Source organism: Trachypithecus francoisi, unplaced genomic scaffold (genome assembly GCF_009764315.1).
Source record: "Trachypithecus francoisi isolate TF-2019V2 unplaced genomic scaffold, Tfra_2.0 Lachesis_group1, whole genome shotgun sequence".
NCBI lineage: Eukaryota > Metazoa > Chordata > Mammalia > Primates > Cercopithecidae > Trachypithecus > Trachypithecus francoisi.
The window spans coordinates 791066-808208 of NW_022681454.1; the positions used below are offsets into that span (position 1 = coordinate 791066).

The 17143-nt window shown below is 49.4% G+C and overlaps 1 protein-coding gene and 1 long non-coding RNA gene across 2 annotated transcripts in view; one reads left to right on the plus strand and one right to left on the minus strand.

Annotated features, from left to right (window-relative positions):
• PCGF3 (polycomb group ring finger 3) overlaps positions 1-11420 on the plus strand; it is a 61748-nt gene extending 50328 nt beyond the window's left edge. Inside the window, exons 9-11 of the mRNA XM_033213383.1 lie at positions 2285-2422; positions 6036-6116; positions 7329-11420. Coding sequence (XP_033069274.1) covers positions 2285-2422; positions 6036-6116; positions 7329-7376 — 267 coding nt within the window. The 3' untranslated portion in view covers positions 7377-11420. The remainder of the gene's footprint in view (positions 1-2284; positions 2423-6035; positions 6117-7328) is intronic.
• LOC117085010 lies at positions 1329-16415 on the minus strand. Its single transcript, XR_004437756.1, has 2 exons — positions 15807-16415; positions 1329-4870 (listed from the first exon to the last, which is right to left on the minus strand). It is a non-coding gene; the product is annotated as an uncharacterized LOC117085010 (long non-coding RNA).
• Between the last annotated feature and the right edge of the window lie 728 nt (positions 16416-17143).

Sequence of the window (17143 nt, forward strand, 5' to 3'; positions counted from 1 at the left end):
CCATTCTGTTGGCACGCTTTTGTCACCAGCTATGTTCCCGTATAGAAATGTTTCTTGTCTTTAGGGGGCTTCTTCCTCATTAAGCTCTGTTTCTTAAAGTCTGCTTGGCTAATACTAATCTAGCTATGCCAGCTTTCTGTTGGTTAATACTTGTGTGATATTTTTGTTCTTAAAGTGTCTTAAATGTGACACTGTTTACAATACAGAGTTAGGTTTTTTAAAAAATCAGAAACTTTTTTAGCTGGCACGTTACCTTACACATTCCACGATTTTCCGTGGAGGATCTGAGTTGGTTCCTGCTTTATTTTTTTATTTTGCTCTTTTCGTCAGTTTTTTCCTATGCTTTCTTCCTCCCTGTTGTCAAGTGAATTACTAACTTTAATCTCTTTCTTTCTTCCCCTAGTTTGCAAAGTATAAGCTCTACTTCTGTTTTACTAATGGTTACAAAATGTTTATAAACTATTCACATTTTTAAAAGTCCAAAGTGGGCTGGGCGCAGTGGCTCACGTCTATAATCCCAGCACTTTGGGAGGCCGAGGCGGGCAGATCACGAGGTCAGGAGATCAAGACCATCCTGGTCAACATGGTGAAACCCCGTCTCTACTAAAATACAAAAAATTAGCCGGGCGTGGTGGCAGGCACCTATAGTCCCAGCTATGGGAGGCTGAGGCAGGAGAATCGCTTGAACCCAGGAGGCAGAGGTTGCAGTGAGCTGAGATTGAGTCACTGCACTCCAGCCTGGCAACAGAGGGAGACCCCGTCTAAATAAAAAAAAAAAACAAGTCCCAAGTTACTGTCTGTACCTCTCCCCGCACAAGCACCCCTACCGCCGCTCTCACTGGGCACGCCCTTTCTCCCGCTTCTCACTTCTTCCGCCAAACTCCAGGTCTCTCTCCCCTCGCTGCCCCTCTCCCGAGTTCTTCCTTTCCCGAGTTCCTCTGCCTCCAGACTCCGGGTCTTTCTCCCCGTGCGGTTTCTCTCCCGTGATGCTTGCAGGCAGCCCCTCACTCCATCCTCACCCTGGAGCAAGGATCTCTGTCTTGCTCTTTGCACGGAATCCACTTCTCTCCTTAGTGGCTCTTGCGGGGCCCTGTGGTCATGGGCTGTGCTCAGTCACTGCACCATGTTGGGGTGTGTGATTTCTTTTTATTTCTTTTATTTTGGATTATTTTGCTTCCTGAATCTGAGGATCTGCCCTTCACTGTTGTAGGAAATCCTTAGTCACTGTTTCTTAACACTTCCTTTCCTTTCTGTTCTTTCCTCTGGGGCTCCCGTCTTCCCCCCTTTCTCTTAGCCTTCCTTTTATTGTTTTAATTGGTGTGTTTGTCTCTACTCCTTATGGGTAACTTCCTCCAGTGATTTTTTTTTTTAGGACATTAATCTGTCCTCAGCTGAGATGAATCTGTGGTTCAGCCATCCACTGAGATGTTAGTTTCTGTCAGTGTTTTTATTTTTAGAAATTGTGTCTGATTACCTTCAACACCTGCCTGTCTGTACCCCTGGTGTCCTCCTCCCTTTTGTATCTTTTGTAATTTTAGACATACATATTTCAGTTAACCCCCGATCATCCTTCCACTGCATTTTTAGGGCCTAACTGTGCCGTTTGCTGCGGCTTCACCTCTAGAAGTGTTTGCCGTGAGCGTCGCCCTTCCTTGTCAGGCATATCTTGGGGGCTGAGCAGCCAGGCCCTCAGGTGAAGACTCGTCCTGAGCCTTGTCCTGGGCAGATTCCTTTTTGCACCCACTGGGAGCCTGTGGCTGCTGGGACTCCACAATCCCCTTCAGTCACTTTTTATCCTGCGGGTCTCCTGCCAAGCTGCTGGTCACCTGGACGGCAGCTGTGACCTTCCGCCCGAGGCTCTGCTCAAGCCTTCTCCCTACTGTCTTCCTGCAGTCACTGCTGTCTCCCTGAGTGCATTCGCAGACACAGAGCCACCCACTCCTCTTTGCCCCGTGTTTGTCTGGACAGACTTAGCTGGAGACCAAGAACTCAGTGCCTGCGATGGATAAATAACTCTGGAATTAACTCTCAAATATTATGTTAATAACACACAGAATTAACGGGGTGAGGTTATAGTTCACAAAATGGCAAGCAGATGATAAACAGGTTTTCAGATAAGGTATGTAAGATTATTTTTCTGCACTGTTGAAGTCAAAGCAGATGTCTGATTTCAAAAAGGTCAGCAGTCCTAGATTGGGGAATTAGTGAAATACGTCTAAGGAAGCCTACAGAACCGTCCGGGGGAGCCCTTCTGCTGTGTTCTCACCAGCGTCCTTTCCTGCAGGTGAGCATCTGCCTGGAGTGTAACAGCAGCAAACTGCGGGGACTGAAGCGGAAGTGGATCCGCTGCTCCGCCCAGGCGACTGTCTTGCATCTAAAGAAGTTCATCGCCAAAAAACTCAACCTTTCGTCCTTTAACGAGGTAACAGTTGATCCCTAAGTAGAAACCATAACAAATCCTCTCTTATTTGTAAAAGTGACACATCTAAGATTCTTTGCTTAGTTTCGTTTTGTTTTTAAAAACTTTGGAGATTTTAACCAGAAAAAAATCAGTTTTCCCTGCTCCACCAGGGAGCGGGATAGGAGATGGCCCTGAGGGTTGTAGGATGCCCAGAGACAGGGAACGTGGAACGCCACTGTGAGTGGAAGAGAGAACTAGGGCGGGGATGATGAGATTGTTTTAAAATAGGGTAAAGGTGTTTTCCTTGCAACGAGAAATTCTGTGCTTTAATTTCACAAGGGGAGACATGGGCGGATGGAGAGAGGGAGGACCCTTCCAGGCTGTGGTGCGTAAGGAGATGAAGGAATACTGGCGTGAGGTGGCCTTGGCAGCGGGTGCATCACGAACATGCCAATGTGGGTCCCTGTGAGCCCCCAAGGCGGTGACACCACGGAGATGCAGGTGCCAGCAGGGTCCAGCTCTGCGTGGAGAGAGAAGGCACTGGTGGCTGTGGGCAGGAACATGGGTCTGAGGTGTCTCAGGCTGTGCAGAAACGGACACAGGAGAGGCCAGCACCAGGAGTCACAGAAGAGGAGGACTGTGGTGGGGGCAGTCAGGGTGGAGAAGTGGACAGACTTGAGATGCTCTCTGGAGCAACGGTGGGCTCAGCAGTGGCCCCAGAAGATAAGCCATGTCCTCACCCCCAGAGCCTACAAATGGGACCTTATTTGGAAAAAGATCTTTGTAGATATAATTGAGTGAAGGATTTTGAGATGAAATAATCCTGGAATATCTGGGTGGAGCCTAAATCCCATGACAAGTGAGGCAGAGGAAGACTCAAGATGGGAAAGGAGGCTGTGGTGAGGACAGAGCGGAGGACGGATTGGAGGCTGGAGGGAGGCAACCTTGAGGCGAGCCAGGGAGCGCCTGGGCCACCAGCAGCTGGAAGCCAGGGCAGGCTCCCCTGCTGTGGTCCGAAGGCATCCCCCAGATTCATATGTTGGAAATTCCGTCCGCAGCGGGGCAGTGCTGGGAGTTAGGGCCTGGGGGAGGCACTCAGGCCGAGGGCCCTGCCCCATGCACGGATCGATGCTGCTGTGAAAGGACTGGCCAGCATGGGTTCTCCCTCTTCTTCCCCAACGTGCGGACGCAGCAGAAGGCCTTCACAGGTGGCAACGTGGGGACCTTGAATGCCGCAGCTCCCCAAAGTTCTGGGTTATGAAGAACTGGGTTCTTCATAAATCACCCAGTGTGTGGCGTGCTGTGGCAGCAACACGGAATGGACTGTGCTTCTCCCTGGGAGCCTGCAGAGGGAGTGTGACTCTTACGGACTCTGGAACTGAGTACATTTCTATTGTTTGAAGCCACCACCCTCATTGTGCTCATTTCCGCGGTAGCCGTGGGAGACTAATTCAGAGAAAGCCACAATAAGTTGCTGATGTATTTGGGTGGCAATGCAGAGAAAAGTAAGGGGTCAGGAATGACTGCAGGCCTGTGGCTGCTTGGTTGGCGGGGGGTGGGGTGGCGTCTCGGAACAGGCGTAGCTGCTGTGGTGACACAGAGCAGAGGCTGTGTCAGATCGTGGGGGGCCAGTGCCAGCCTTGAGTGTCCCACAGGTTGGCTGGGGATACAGACAGCACACTGGGGTTGGGGAGACTCAGTGAGCACAGGCTACCTGGAGCCCATGGAGAAAAGTCAGGACATTGGGGGAAGGGAGAGGAGGAAATGGGGAAAGTCTTTTTGCTAAGTTTCTATTGTTTTGTTTGCTTTTCTGTGTAGCGAAACAGAAAAGATGGATGGTAGCTGGGGACAGAGCAGGCCGAGGAAGTCCTTGGATTTTCATGTGGAGGTGGAGCAGGAAACCACGGGGGCAGTGGGGCTGCAGAGGGTGGGGAAGAGGTCGGCCATTTCCCGGCGCAGGGCTGGTTCCTCCAGGGAAGAGTGTGAGTTTTCGCTGTTGCTGCAGTGACCGTGCCTCTCAGCCCCCCAACCCAGCCACTCAGACAGATGGGGCTGCTTCACGTCTTCCCCAGGAAGGAATCTGAAGAACTGTCTACATCATCAGGGAAATGCAAGTAAAACCACGTGGCACCACGCGCAGCTCGTAGAACTGCCATAATCCCAAGCACTGACAACACACTCCGGAGATGCGGGGAACGCAGGTTCATTCCTGTGGGAAGCAGAACCTACAACCCCTATGGAGAACAGCTTGGCAGCTGCTGACAACACGAAACACACTCTTGGCAAACCATCCAGCAGCCATGCCCCCTGTTGTTTAAACGAAATCTCCTGCCCACACAAAAAACTGCACCCGGATGTTGATAGCAGCTTTCTTCATAATTACCAAAACTTGGAAGCGACCAAGATGGCCTTCAGTAGATGAGTGGGTAAATAAACTGTTGTGCGTCCATACTGGAATATTATCCACCACTGAAAAGAAACGAGCAGTCAGGCCAGGAGCAGGCACGGGGGAGAAAAATCAAGTGTCTTACTAAGTAGAGAAGCCCCTCTGAAAAGGCTGCAGGCTGTGCAACTCCAGCTCTGCAGCATGGCGCACTGGAAAAGGCAGAACCATCTGGAGGCTGCAGGGGCTTGGGGAGGGTGGTAGGAGCAGGCGGGCACACGGCTCCTGGGCAGCGATGCTGCTGTTTGTCCACCTGTGGCTTTGCCACCAGGGCAACCTGACATCAGCTCTGGACTCTGGAGGTGACGTCAGCAGGTTCCTGGGTGGTGACTAATGTGCCACCATGCAGGGTGTTGGTTGGGGGGTGGCCGGGGGGACAGGAACTCCCTGTACCTTCCTCTCAATTTTGCTGTGAACCTTAAATTGTTTAAAAAGTCTGTTTAATTTTTTTAAAAGACTGGGGAGCCCAGTGCCTTTTTGCACTGTGGTGAGAGGGAGGGACAGCCTGGACCCAAGGTAAGGCCTGTGGGGAGAGGTGCCCCTGGAGGCTGCAGCTGTGGGAGGGGGCTGGTGTGGACTGGGCCTGGGTGGTATGGGGAGGGAAACACATCAGCCCTGTGGGCCTCTCAGGTGCCTGTGCCACCTGGGGAACCAGGGTGCCTGATTCCAGAACTGTCCAGGCTGCTCATGGGGCTGCAAACCACCTCTTCCCATTTCTCAGTACAGCAGGTGTGGTAGACAGGGTGTGTTGGGGCCTGGGCGTCAAGAGAAAAAGGGTACAGGGCAGCTGCAGGCCAGGTAGGGGCGGAATGGGAGCCCACGACTGCAAGGAGCTAGTGCCTGCGCCTGCACCCCCTGCAGAAATGTCATCCCCCTAACTGGCACAGGCCTGCCCTGTCATAGCTTATATGTTGCACTGGATTTCCATTTAGCTGTGAGGTAGGGACAGAGGAATACATGAACCACACCCTGTCTCTAGGCTGTGAGGTAGGGATGGAGGAATACGTGAACCACACCCCGTGTCTAGGCTGTGAGGTAGGGATGGAGGAATACGTGAACCACCACCCCCGGCTCTAGGCACATTCTTGCATGATTGGGGAAGGGCTGCAGATTTCACACCAGCATCGAGGTGGCCATGTCAGCATGGATTGAGCACCTCCCCGCTGCTAATCAAACCTGCTTCTCCCCCAGCTGGACATTTTATGCAACGAAGAGATCCTGGGCAAGGACCACACGCTCAAGTTCGTTGTTGTCACGAGGTGGAGATTCAAGGTGAGACACGTGATTTGATTTTCAGAGTCTGCTCTCTGCTCTTTTTTTTTTTTTTTTTTGAGACAGAGCCTTGCTCTGTCGCCCAGGCTGGAGTGCTGTGGCACGATCTCGGTTCACTGCAAGCTCCACCTCCCGGGTTCACACCATTCTCCTGCCTCAGCTACAGGTGCCTGACACTGTATCTGGCTAATTTTATATATTTTTTAGTAGAGATGGGGTTTCACCATGGTCTCGATCTCCTGACCTCGTGATCCGCCCGCCTCAGCCTCCCAAAGTGCTGGGATTACAGGCGTGAGTCACCGCGCCTAGCCCAGCATCTGTTATCCAGAAGCTTTAAAGTGATGACTCTGGCCAGGCACAGTGGCTCACGCCTATAATCCCAGCACTTTGGGAGGCCGAGGTGGGCAGATCACAAGGTCAGGAGACTGAGACCATCCTGGCTAACACAGTGAAATCCCATCTCTACTAAAAATACAAAAAATTAGCTGGGCATGGTGGCGGGCGCCTGTAGTCCCAACTACTCAGGAGGCTGAGGCAGGAGAATGGTATGAACCTGATAGGCGGAGCTTGCACACCTTGCAGTGAGCTGAGATCATGCCACTGCACTCCAGCCTGGGCGACAGATCGAGACTCCATATAAAAAAAAAAAAGTGATGACTCAGCTACGGAGATGGTTATGAAACACAGTTCTGGTCTTTCTGAAATCATCAACCCCAGAGCCAGCTTGGAAGGCACCAGCTGAGCTCTGAGGGGCACAGGCCCCAGTGGGAAACTGCTGAGGCCATGAGTGCCATGAGCAGAGGGTCCCCTGGGGCCTTTGGGCCCCTCTGAAGCAGGAAACCAATGGTGGAATTCTCCCACCTCAGCTGGTGCTGCTGCCTGGGGAGAGGTGGTAAGGAGCCAAGGCTGGCCTGGGGCTGGACCAGAGGGTTTGAGGGAGAAGGGGGCAGGGGAGTGGTGGCCAGGGCCACATCAGGTAAAGGTGGCCACCACGATGTGCACAGTGGTCACTGGGTCACCTGGGGCCAGGGGAGAGGGCGCATGTCTTCCCAGCCTGTCTCCCCCACTGGCATCTCGACATTGCTCAGAACAGAAGGGTCTCTATGTAGCCCCCTGTGTGAACTGTGTCTCACGGGACGCGATTCCTCAGCGCCCTTCCCGATGAAGTAGGTCTCCTCTGCTAAGCAGGTGCTGTGTTCTTGTGTCTTCCAGAAGGCGCCGCTCCTGCTGCACTACAGACCCAAGATGGACTTGCTGTGAATGGCGCCACACAGCGCCCGAAGACTGGGCCCTTGCACCCCTGGGTGCTCCTGGCCACCGCGCTTAAGAACGTTGCCTCTGGGTGTCATGTGGACCAGACTTCTGAATAGAGAATATTTATAACTTTTGTATGAGAGAGAATTCACACTCAACAAGACACTACCAGCACCACGTTTACAGAGGATGAAAACACTTCACAGTCTCCCAGAGCCGATCGTCCTCTCCCCAACCCCCTACCCTGTGCTTCAGCCTCGTAGGCGAGAGTGATCTCGCAGGCAACACGGTTCTGAGTCACCTTCTGACACGAGCTCCCTCTGCTTGCTTTCCAGGTCTTGAAAATCTGAATTCACTTCAGTTTAGTTTATGAATTAGGTTTCATGGTAAGCCTCAAATAATAGTTGGACTTCTATTGAATCCTTCCTAAGTTATTGAAAAAATGTCTTCATGGTGAATGACAATATTTATGTTGCCTTTAGCTTCTTGAAGATTTAGAAGTTATATGAAAAATTAATTTAAAAGCAAATCAAAAGAGGTTTCCATTAACATTATGATTTAACCATTGTATTTAATTTCCCACCTTATGAAACACAACAGCAGCTCCCTGACTGGTTCGCCTTTCATTGTGTGAAGTCGGCACTTGGACTCACTCGGAACTGTCACTTGCCTGGGGCCGACACACCCAGCCCTGAAAACGGGGCCCCAGACTCCACATTGCGGTTTCTGACACGCTCAGCAGGTAGACCAGAGGCCATGTGACCAGCTCAGTGCTGGTTTGCAGAACAATTCTTATTTTAAAAAATCACTTGTATTAAAAACGGCACAAATTGTTGAGTGCCGCCAATTGGTTTCCTACGTTTTCTTTCCCTGTTTTTTGCTGAAGGGAGAGGTGGTGGTGGTTGGGATCAGAGCTCTCCTGGCGTCCGTGGGGAGGATTTGCTGGTGATTGCTTCGGGCTCATGCCCAGACGCACTCACTGTCCCCTCTGTCCAAGGCCTCCCCTTCCCCTTTGCCGGTTGGAGGAGCTCGTGGGCTCCTCGGCCCATTACTGGAAGGGCGTTTTCCTGAGCTGCAGGGACAGGGTGAGCAGCTGAAGGGCTCGGAGGGAAGGTGACCCCCGCTCTGCAGACGCTGCATTTCAGCTGAAGCTGTGTTTCAGCCTCATATGGTTGCAGTGTCAGCCCCTCTCCTCCTGGATGGTCATGTTTTTGTCACATTAGAGAATAAACACACACTTTTTTTTTCCTTTAAACAGTAACTTGGAAGTGTGGAAAGGCCAGAAGGAGGAGCAAGGGCTGTTTTCTGGAGCGACTGAGGTGTTGTCCTGCAGTTGTCATTGTCTTCTCCGCCAGGCTGTTCCCATTTATTCCTGTGGAACTGAATCCCTCCTCCCTCCGCTCCCTGGGAGCCCAGGTGGTCCCTGGCCACCACTTAGGCTTTCCAAGAAGCCATCCACCTTGGACATTTTTTTCTTGAATTTCGCTGTTTTCTTCTGCTTCCTTTAGATAAAAGCAGCTCAAGAGACCTCATCTTAGGGATGAGGAAAACATGCATATTAATTCCATCTGAGTGATTGTCAGTGTAAGGCCTTTTAAAACAAAAGCAAGTTCTTTGTTAGGAATTGGTCAAAATTCACCTCTTTCTTTAAGCCCATCAACTCCCAGGATGGTTTGAGTTACTCAGTTACCTAAGCTTGCTGTTCATCCAAATCATTTTCTAGAGTCACTGTATAAGGGTCTATGAGTAGCTGTGTATGAATAAATATTACCTGTCTACCTCAAAATATACATACTGCTGAAGCATTCTGTACAACCGTGTGTTATCACAGTGCAGTTTTAAGTGTAACATTAGAACTTAGGCATTTTCCTGTGTGGCGGAATAAGAAAGGATTAAACAGTTACAAGCCTCCAAATTAAAATAAAATTAAATCACAGTTCAGATTAAACTGAATATCATTGTAATAATGTCATAATATATATTTGTAACTTTGTAGCTATCTTTGAAATCACTTGACTTTGCTATGGTGCTAAGCTGATATATTTAAATACACAGAGAGACGGGTGAGTGGAGCCCATGTTGATGTCTCCAGCCGGTGGTGACCCTGCTTTTGTAACCGCGTTAACCTGACAAAACCTCAGCAGCAGAAGTCCCTATTTTTCTAGGAGTTCATCGTGCAGACAGTCTTCACTACAGGACTCGGCCCTGGGGCCTCTGCCTCTCGTCTGACCTTGCAGCCTTAGTCGTTGGAGGCTGGAGTGCAATGGCCCCGCCGTCCGTGGAGCCTCTGGGCGGCCTTCTTTCCTTTCTGTCAAGCTCTCATTTCACAGAAAAAGGCTGAATTTCATTTTTTCCAGCATGAAAGCCAGGATCGGTTAATGATTAGATTCTATTAAGTTTTGTTGTTGTTTTTTTTTAAAAACAGATGGAGTTACTGTGAAGAAGTTTTCACAACTATTTATGCTGGTAAAACAAATGCTGTTAAATCACCTTATGCGTCGTTTTCAACAGCAGTGGGGCTAATTACCCGGAATACGGTCTCACCAATGCAGTTTTCATGGAAATAGAAAATTCAAATAGAATATATAATATTGAATTTAAGATTTGGGGGGTTAAAAAAGAAAACTTAACTTTATAAAATTATTTATTCTATTTTAAGCCTTCTATCATATTTTCCCATCCAATTGTTTGGTTTCAGTGGTCCAGCTTTATTTACAGGCATATAAAATGAAATTGTGAGATGTTTTGCAAGCTTCTTTTTACTTTGAGTAGCTTTTAATTTGTATGTTTTTGTTTTATGTGGATGAAGAGCATTTTTTATGCTTTTGTGCAATAGGTTCCAACACACATTTATTAGACATCTGTTTAAAATGTAATGTAGCATTTATTCTGCTAAATTGAAAGGGAACATAGATGGAATTCCAGAACATACACATTCAGCTTTTGGTTTTTCCTTTTTCATTGTTATTATTGTGAGAATGCTGTTATTGGGGTTGTGTGTGAGTGCCTGTCAGCCAGTGATGCCTCGGGCCACGCTGTGGGGCCACCTCGGTCCTGCCTGGGTCCTGGTGCCTTGGACCCCACGTGCTTGTGGCCAGGCCGCCCCGAGGCGGGGCCACGTGTCCTCAGACCACAAGAGCAGAGCTGCCCTGGCCTAAACACTGCAGCTGCCTGCACCCCCGGGCTTTGCAGCCTTGCTTGTTTTCTCTGAACGGCAACAGAACAGCATTCACAGTGATTCAAAGGGTGGCATTGGGTTGGACGTTCTGGGTATGAGCCAGCCTGTTCCCATATTGTACGTGAATGTTTAATGTGCTCTCAAAACATGGAAAATAAGTTTAGTGCACATAACTAAATCACAAAACATCCAATTCTCTGTTTCCTCAGGAAGTCATTACTGCGCCACCACATCACGTGACCTTAACATGATCAATATCTTTCTCTGCCTTGACATTTAAATAAATAAATTGAGATAAGTAGATTAGAAAATCATTCAAATGATACCATAATCTGTACAAATATTGTGTCTCCTGCCAGGCAGGGGACAGGGTGCGGGCAATGGCCACGTGGCCAAGGCCCCGCAGGAACGCGCCGAGGTCTCCCTCACCCTCCAGGTGTCCTTCGCACCCAATAGTGCGTCTGAGGAACGAACTGCAGTTTGAGCGTCCCCTGAGATGTGCGTAGCCTCCGTCTAAATGTCCACTCCCATGGCTTAATTGGCTATCAGACGCATTTTCCCAGACGAAAGCAATGTTGGGTTAGGGGACGACGGTGCAGCCACCCAGCCTTTACCAGCAGCATGCGGCAGACGAAGGCAGTCGAGGTGTGTAGGTGATCACGCAGATACATGTTTTTGACTGTTTAATTTGAAAGTTTACATTTTTTATGCTTTGTGTTGGTGTGTAATTTTTGTACTCTTGGTGGCTAGTTTTTGTCAAATCTTTTTTGGAATATTGCTTAAATGTTTTGATTTCATGATAGTGAAGCTTGTATTCAGTGTTTTGCCAATTAATATTATATGCTTGTAATAAAAGCAAAAGAAAAGCTTAAGTGAAAGTGTTTCTGGCTGGAAATGTATTACATAAATCATTTGTACGAGCATGAGAGATGACTTGCCCATGGGATGAACAATGTCGTGGGTATTGGATGGACCACTCAGACAGCCTGGCCGCGGACACACTGGCCACACACGCATGCATGCTACATATGTGTGCGCTCAGACCACATGCCTGCACATATGTGCACATATGTCCACACAAAAAGCACACATCAGCCCATGGTTCCCTTCTTCACCTCAGCCCTCCCCACTCCCAGGTTAACCAACGTCTCAATTTGCTCCGGGCAGCATTTGTAAATTGTCACCCTGGTTGCCAACCCTCATTTAAATTGGTCCGGCATTTGCTACCAGAGTTTGGGCCAGAAACTTTCTAAAGCTCATTCAGTTTGTCTCCTTGCAGAAAGAGGTTGCTGCAGTTTGGAGCTGATTATGCCAAGGAAAATACAGCTAAAAAAGAACTTACTGATTCCCATAGGTGTGTCAACTGACAAATGAATGTTCCGTCTCCCTACGACAATTTGCCGCCCCTCCCCAAAAAAAGCACTATGGCCAAAACTTCAGTTTTTAAAAGTTAAGAAATATACAATTTTGAAACTCTGAGAAAACTAGAAATGGAAGGAAAGGAGAATATGGCCAAAATTACATTCTCACAACCTAAAGCAGTAAACTTTAAAAATAGGTTCAGTCTGACTTAACTGACTTAGGCTGGGCGTAGTGGCTCACACCTGTAATCCCAGCATTGTGGGAGGCCAAGGCAGTCTGATCACCTGAGGTCAGGAGTTCGAAACCAGCCTGGCTGACATGGTGAAACCTCATCTCTACTAAAAATAAAAATTAGGCGTGGTGGCAGGAGCCTGTAGTCCCTAGCTACTCAGGAGGCTGAGGCAGGAGAATCACTGGAACACAGGAGGCAGAGGTTGCAGTGAACCAAGATCACCCCACTGCACTCCAGCGTGGGCTACAGAGCAAGACTCCATCTCATTAAAAAAAAAAAAAAAAGAGGCCGGGCACGGTGGCGGCTCAAGCCTGTAATCCCAGCACTTTGTATGCCAAGACGGGTGGATCACGAGGTCAGGAGATCGAGACCATCCTGGCTAACACGGTGAAACCCCATTTCTACTAAAAAATACAAAAAACTAACCGGGCAAGGTGGTGGGCGCCTGTAGTCCCAGCTACTCGGGAGGCTGAGGCAGGAGAATGGGGTAAACCCGGGAGGCGGAGCTTACAGCGAGCTGAGCTCTGGCCACTGCCCTCCAGCCTGGGTGACAAAGCGAGACTCCATCTCAAAAAAAAAAAAAAAAAAAAAGACTTGGCCGGGTGCGGTGGCTCATGCCTATAATCCCAGCACTTTGGAGGCTGAGGCGGGTGGATCACAAGGTCAAGAAATTGAGACCATCCTGGCCAGCATGGTGAAACCTGTCCGTCTCTACTAAAAATACAAAAATTAGCCAGGCCTGATGGCACGCGCCTGTAGTCCCAGCTACTCAGGAGGCTGAGGAAGGAGAATCACTTGAACCCGGGAGGTGGAGGTTGGAGTGAGCTGAGATCGCACCAGTGCACTCCAGCCTGGGCAACAGAGCGAGGCTCCATCTCAAAAAAAAAAAAAGACTTCACTGACTCAAAGTGTATTTTACTTATTTTCAGCAAGTCCCTCTTAGAAATGTCAAGATATTGATTGAAACCACAAGCAGACACCGATGTCAGCGTCAACTGCAGGGAGTAGGGGAAACACAAGTCCTCAAAATTGGGTCCGCCCACTTTGGGGACTGGGCCACAAAGCCCGGTGATGGCAGCCACGGGAGCCTGGGGTCTGAGAGCTTCAAGCTCCACCTGAGAACGGTGGGTAGGGCCCTGCACCAGGACCCCAGAAAAAAGCTCTGGAAGTCAGTTCCTGTGGGTTCTGCAGCAGCTCGGGGCTGCAGGGACCTCGGCAATCTCACAGCAGAGGCAGGCCTCGGCCTCTCTGCTAGCTGGTGGTTTTGTTTCTCCCATGCAGTTCTGTGTGCCTAACGCAAAAATCCTGTTAGTCATGTATGTTAGTATACCTGTGACTGGGTGAAGGCTGAACAGTGTCCCCTGAAATGCAGCAGAGGAACAGAAAAACAAGGGGGTTCGCTGCGATGAGACCCGCACCATCTGTGTTCAGGAAGCCAGGGCCTTCTGCTGCTAGAAGCCCTGAGGCCCACCAAATCCACCCAAGGTAGATGTCCATGTGGCTTCTGGTTTTTAAGTATAAAACTCCCTTGAGATGTACTGAGTCCCTCCTGAGGGGCTGTGGAGGCCCGGGCCTGCGTTGGTGGGGAGGCCTGTGTCCTGACAGTGCTCTGCAGTAGCTGCACTGAACGTGCCCTTTAATAGAAAGAATTATATTGCTGTCTTCCGCTTACACAGAGATGCAACTATGCTTACATAAATCAGCACAGGGTCCTAAATACATAAATAAGCAGAGTCCTTTCTCTTACCCACGTTACTCCTCAGTCAAGGAAAGTACACACAGCACATTTGTTTTTTTGGTGGCTTATGCTCCAGTTGTAAGGAAGGAGATGCTGCCCTGGGCCCACCCCGCCCACCCCAGAGTGTCTGCCCACGCCAATTCCTGGGGAGAGTGTGGCCTGCTCAAGGGATGACACTCCTGTCGCAGTTGGACAAGCAATCATTTGACCTCTACATTTATTCCTATGTTTTTTTTTTCTTTTTTTTTTTTTTTTTTTGGGAGACAGAGTTTCACTGTGTCACCCAGGCTGGAGGGCAGTGGTGGTGTGATCTTGGCTCATGGCAACCTCTGCCTCCTGGGTTCAAGCCATTCTCCTGCCTCAGCCTCCCAAGTAGCTGGGATTACAGACACCTGCCACCATGCCAGGCTAATTTTTATTTTTAGTAGAAACGGGGTTTCACCATGTTGGCTGGGCTAGTTTCTAATACCTGACCTCTGGTGATCCGCCCACCTTGGCCTCCCAAAGTGCTGGGATTACAGGTGTGAGCCAGCATGCCCGGCCGAAGGTTGCTTCTTTAAAGCATTTTTAGTCAGTCTTTTGAAAGATGAAAGGGTCTGGCCTTGGTAACAGTAGGCCTGCTGTGAAGAGGCATGGGAGCCTTGGGTCGGGGAGCAGCCGATTTCACTGAGACCCTGGGACACACAACCAAGACCTGACCTCTTGCTGGGAGATCACCCTGAGACTTCAGTCATCACCATGCACACTGCCTTGTAGGAAGGCTGGGACCCCTCAGGTGGGGACAGCCCCTGGTCGCCCAGAGCCCCTCAGAGGTTGAGGGGATAGGGTCCCCCCTTACATTTCTCACGTACAGCTGGTGCCACAACTGTGAATATTGTAGTTGTCCAGCCCCACAGCTTCCTCTACCCCACAGCACAGGGCAGAACTGGCCTGCAGGGCCTCGTCACCCCCATTCTCTGAGAGGAGATGTGGCTATCTCTGGCAGGCCTTCCTCTGGCTGGTAACTCTCCTGGGCTGCCATCTTCTGGTACCAGTGAGGACTCTGGTCGTCTCACCTGCTTAATTCCCGTACTGTGTTGCATGGCTCTGCTCAGGTCTGGTAGGACCCCCTTTATGGTGTGGTTTTCTTTTTTTTGAGACAGGGTCTCACTCTGTCACCCAGGCTGGAGTGCAGTGGTGCCATCACAGCTCACTGTAACCTCAGGCTCCTGGGCTCAAGCCATACTCCCACCTCAGCCTCCAGAGTAGCTGGGACTACAGGCACCACCACGCCCAGCTAATTTTTTATTTTTGTAGAGATGGGGTTTTGCCATGTTGCCCAGGTTGGTCTCAAACTGAGCTCAAGCAATCTGCCCGCCCACCTCAGTTTTCCAAAGTGCTGGGATTATGGCAGGAGCCTCCATGCCCGTCCTTTTTCTTTCTTTATTATTTATTTATTTGTGTGTGTGTGTGTGTGTGTGTGTGTGAGGCAGGGTACCATTCTGTCACCCAAGCTGGAATGCAGTGGAGCAATCTCGGCTCACCACCAACCTCCACCTCCCAGGCCCAAGGAATTCTCCTGCCCCACCTTCCCGAGTAGCTGGGATTACAGGTGCCCGCCACCATACCCAGCTAATTTTTGTATTTTTAGTAGAGACGGGGTTTCACCATGTTGGCCAGGCTGACCACAAATGACACTCCTGACCACAAATGATTTGCCTGCTTCAGCCTCCCAAAGTGTTGGGATTACCGACATGAGCCACCTCACCCGTCTTTTATTTTTTTCTTTTAATGTTGGCTTTTCTTCTGTTAGATCAGCTCCAAAAGCAGCTTATCCTGTGTCATTTAGTCTCATCAGAATTTAATTGGGATTTAAATGAATGTACAGTTTACTTTGTGGGGTAGCTGACATCCTTCATCCACTATGTGGCATGTTTGCCGACTCACCCTCTTTTAGCATCTTCCTCAGGCGGTCCTTACACACTTCTCTTCTGGCTTGTTTTGTGATTCTTTCATAGGGAGGTGGAGGCTTGTGGCTCACGCTCCGATGGGTTATTGTGGAGTAGAGAAACCCACTGGATCCGGCACGGACTGAACTCTTCAGCTGGTCCTCAGGGTTCTTCAGGGGATTTCCTTGGATTTACACGCAGATGATTGTGTCATCAACAAACTACTAAACCCTGTCTCTGATATTCATCTCCTTCCCTCTTTTTCGGTTCTCTCACCCTGCTGGGATGTCTGGAGAAACACTGATAGCGATAGCAAGGAGAACTGTGCTTTTCTGACTTTAATGGGAATACTTTAAATATTTTGACTTAAGCATGACTGTTGGAAGGTTTCAATACATACCATTTACCAAGTAATTTTTCTTCTGTTAGTTTCTTAAAAATCAGGAATGCCGGGGGCAGTGACTCACACCTGTAATCCCAACACTTTGGGAGGCCGAGGCAGGCAGATAACCTGAGGTCAGGAGTTCGAGACCAGCCTGACCAATATGGAGAAACCCTGTCTCTATTAAAAAAATACAAAATTAGCCGGGCGTGGTGGCACATGCCTGTAATCCCAGCTACTCGGGAGGCTGAGACAGGAGAATCACTTGAACCAGGAAGCCGAGGTTGTGGTGAGCCGAGATGGCACCATTACACTCCAGCCTGGGCAACAAGAGCAAAACTCCGTCTCAAAAAAAAAAAAAAAAAAATCAGAAATATGTGTCAGTTTTAAAAAAGTTTTAATATTTTAAATTAAAAGTTTTAACTTTTTTCAGTTTGAAGTTTTAACACATGTACAGAGTCATGTGACCACCACCACAGTCCACACACACAATGGTTCCATCCCCCAAATCTCCTTAGTGCCACACCTTACCACAGTGCCTTTCCCCAACCTTCCTTCACCTCTTCCCACCCCCATGGTGCCGAATGTGTCAATATCTCCCTGTTGTCACAGCAGAGTAGTATTTCACTGCATAGATACACCACAGTTTACCAGTTCACCCAGTGAAAGGCATTTGAATTTCAGCTTTTGATGATTATGAATAAAGCATCAATAAACATTTACATATGGTTTTTATGTGGACATGTTTTTCCTTCTCTAAATACCCAAGAGTGGGATTGCTGGGTCATGTGGCTCTGTACTTTGAACTTTATAGGAAACCACCATGCTGTCTTCCATTTCCAGCAGGTCCACACCCTGGCAGCTTGGGGTGCCACCAGCATTCTCCTGCACTGCGGCTGTGGTGCAGGTGCCTTGTGGCCTGCGTGGTGGCTGAATCTGCATTTCCTGGTGGC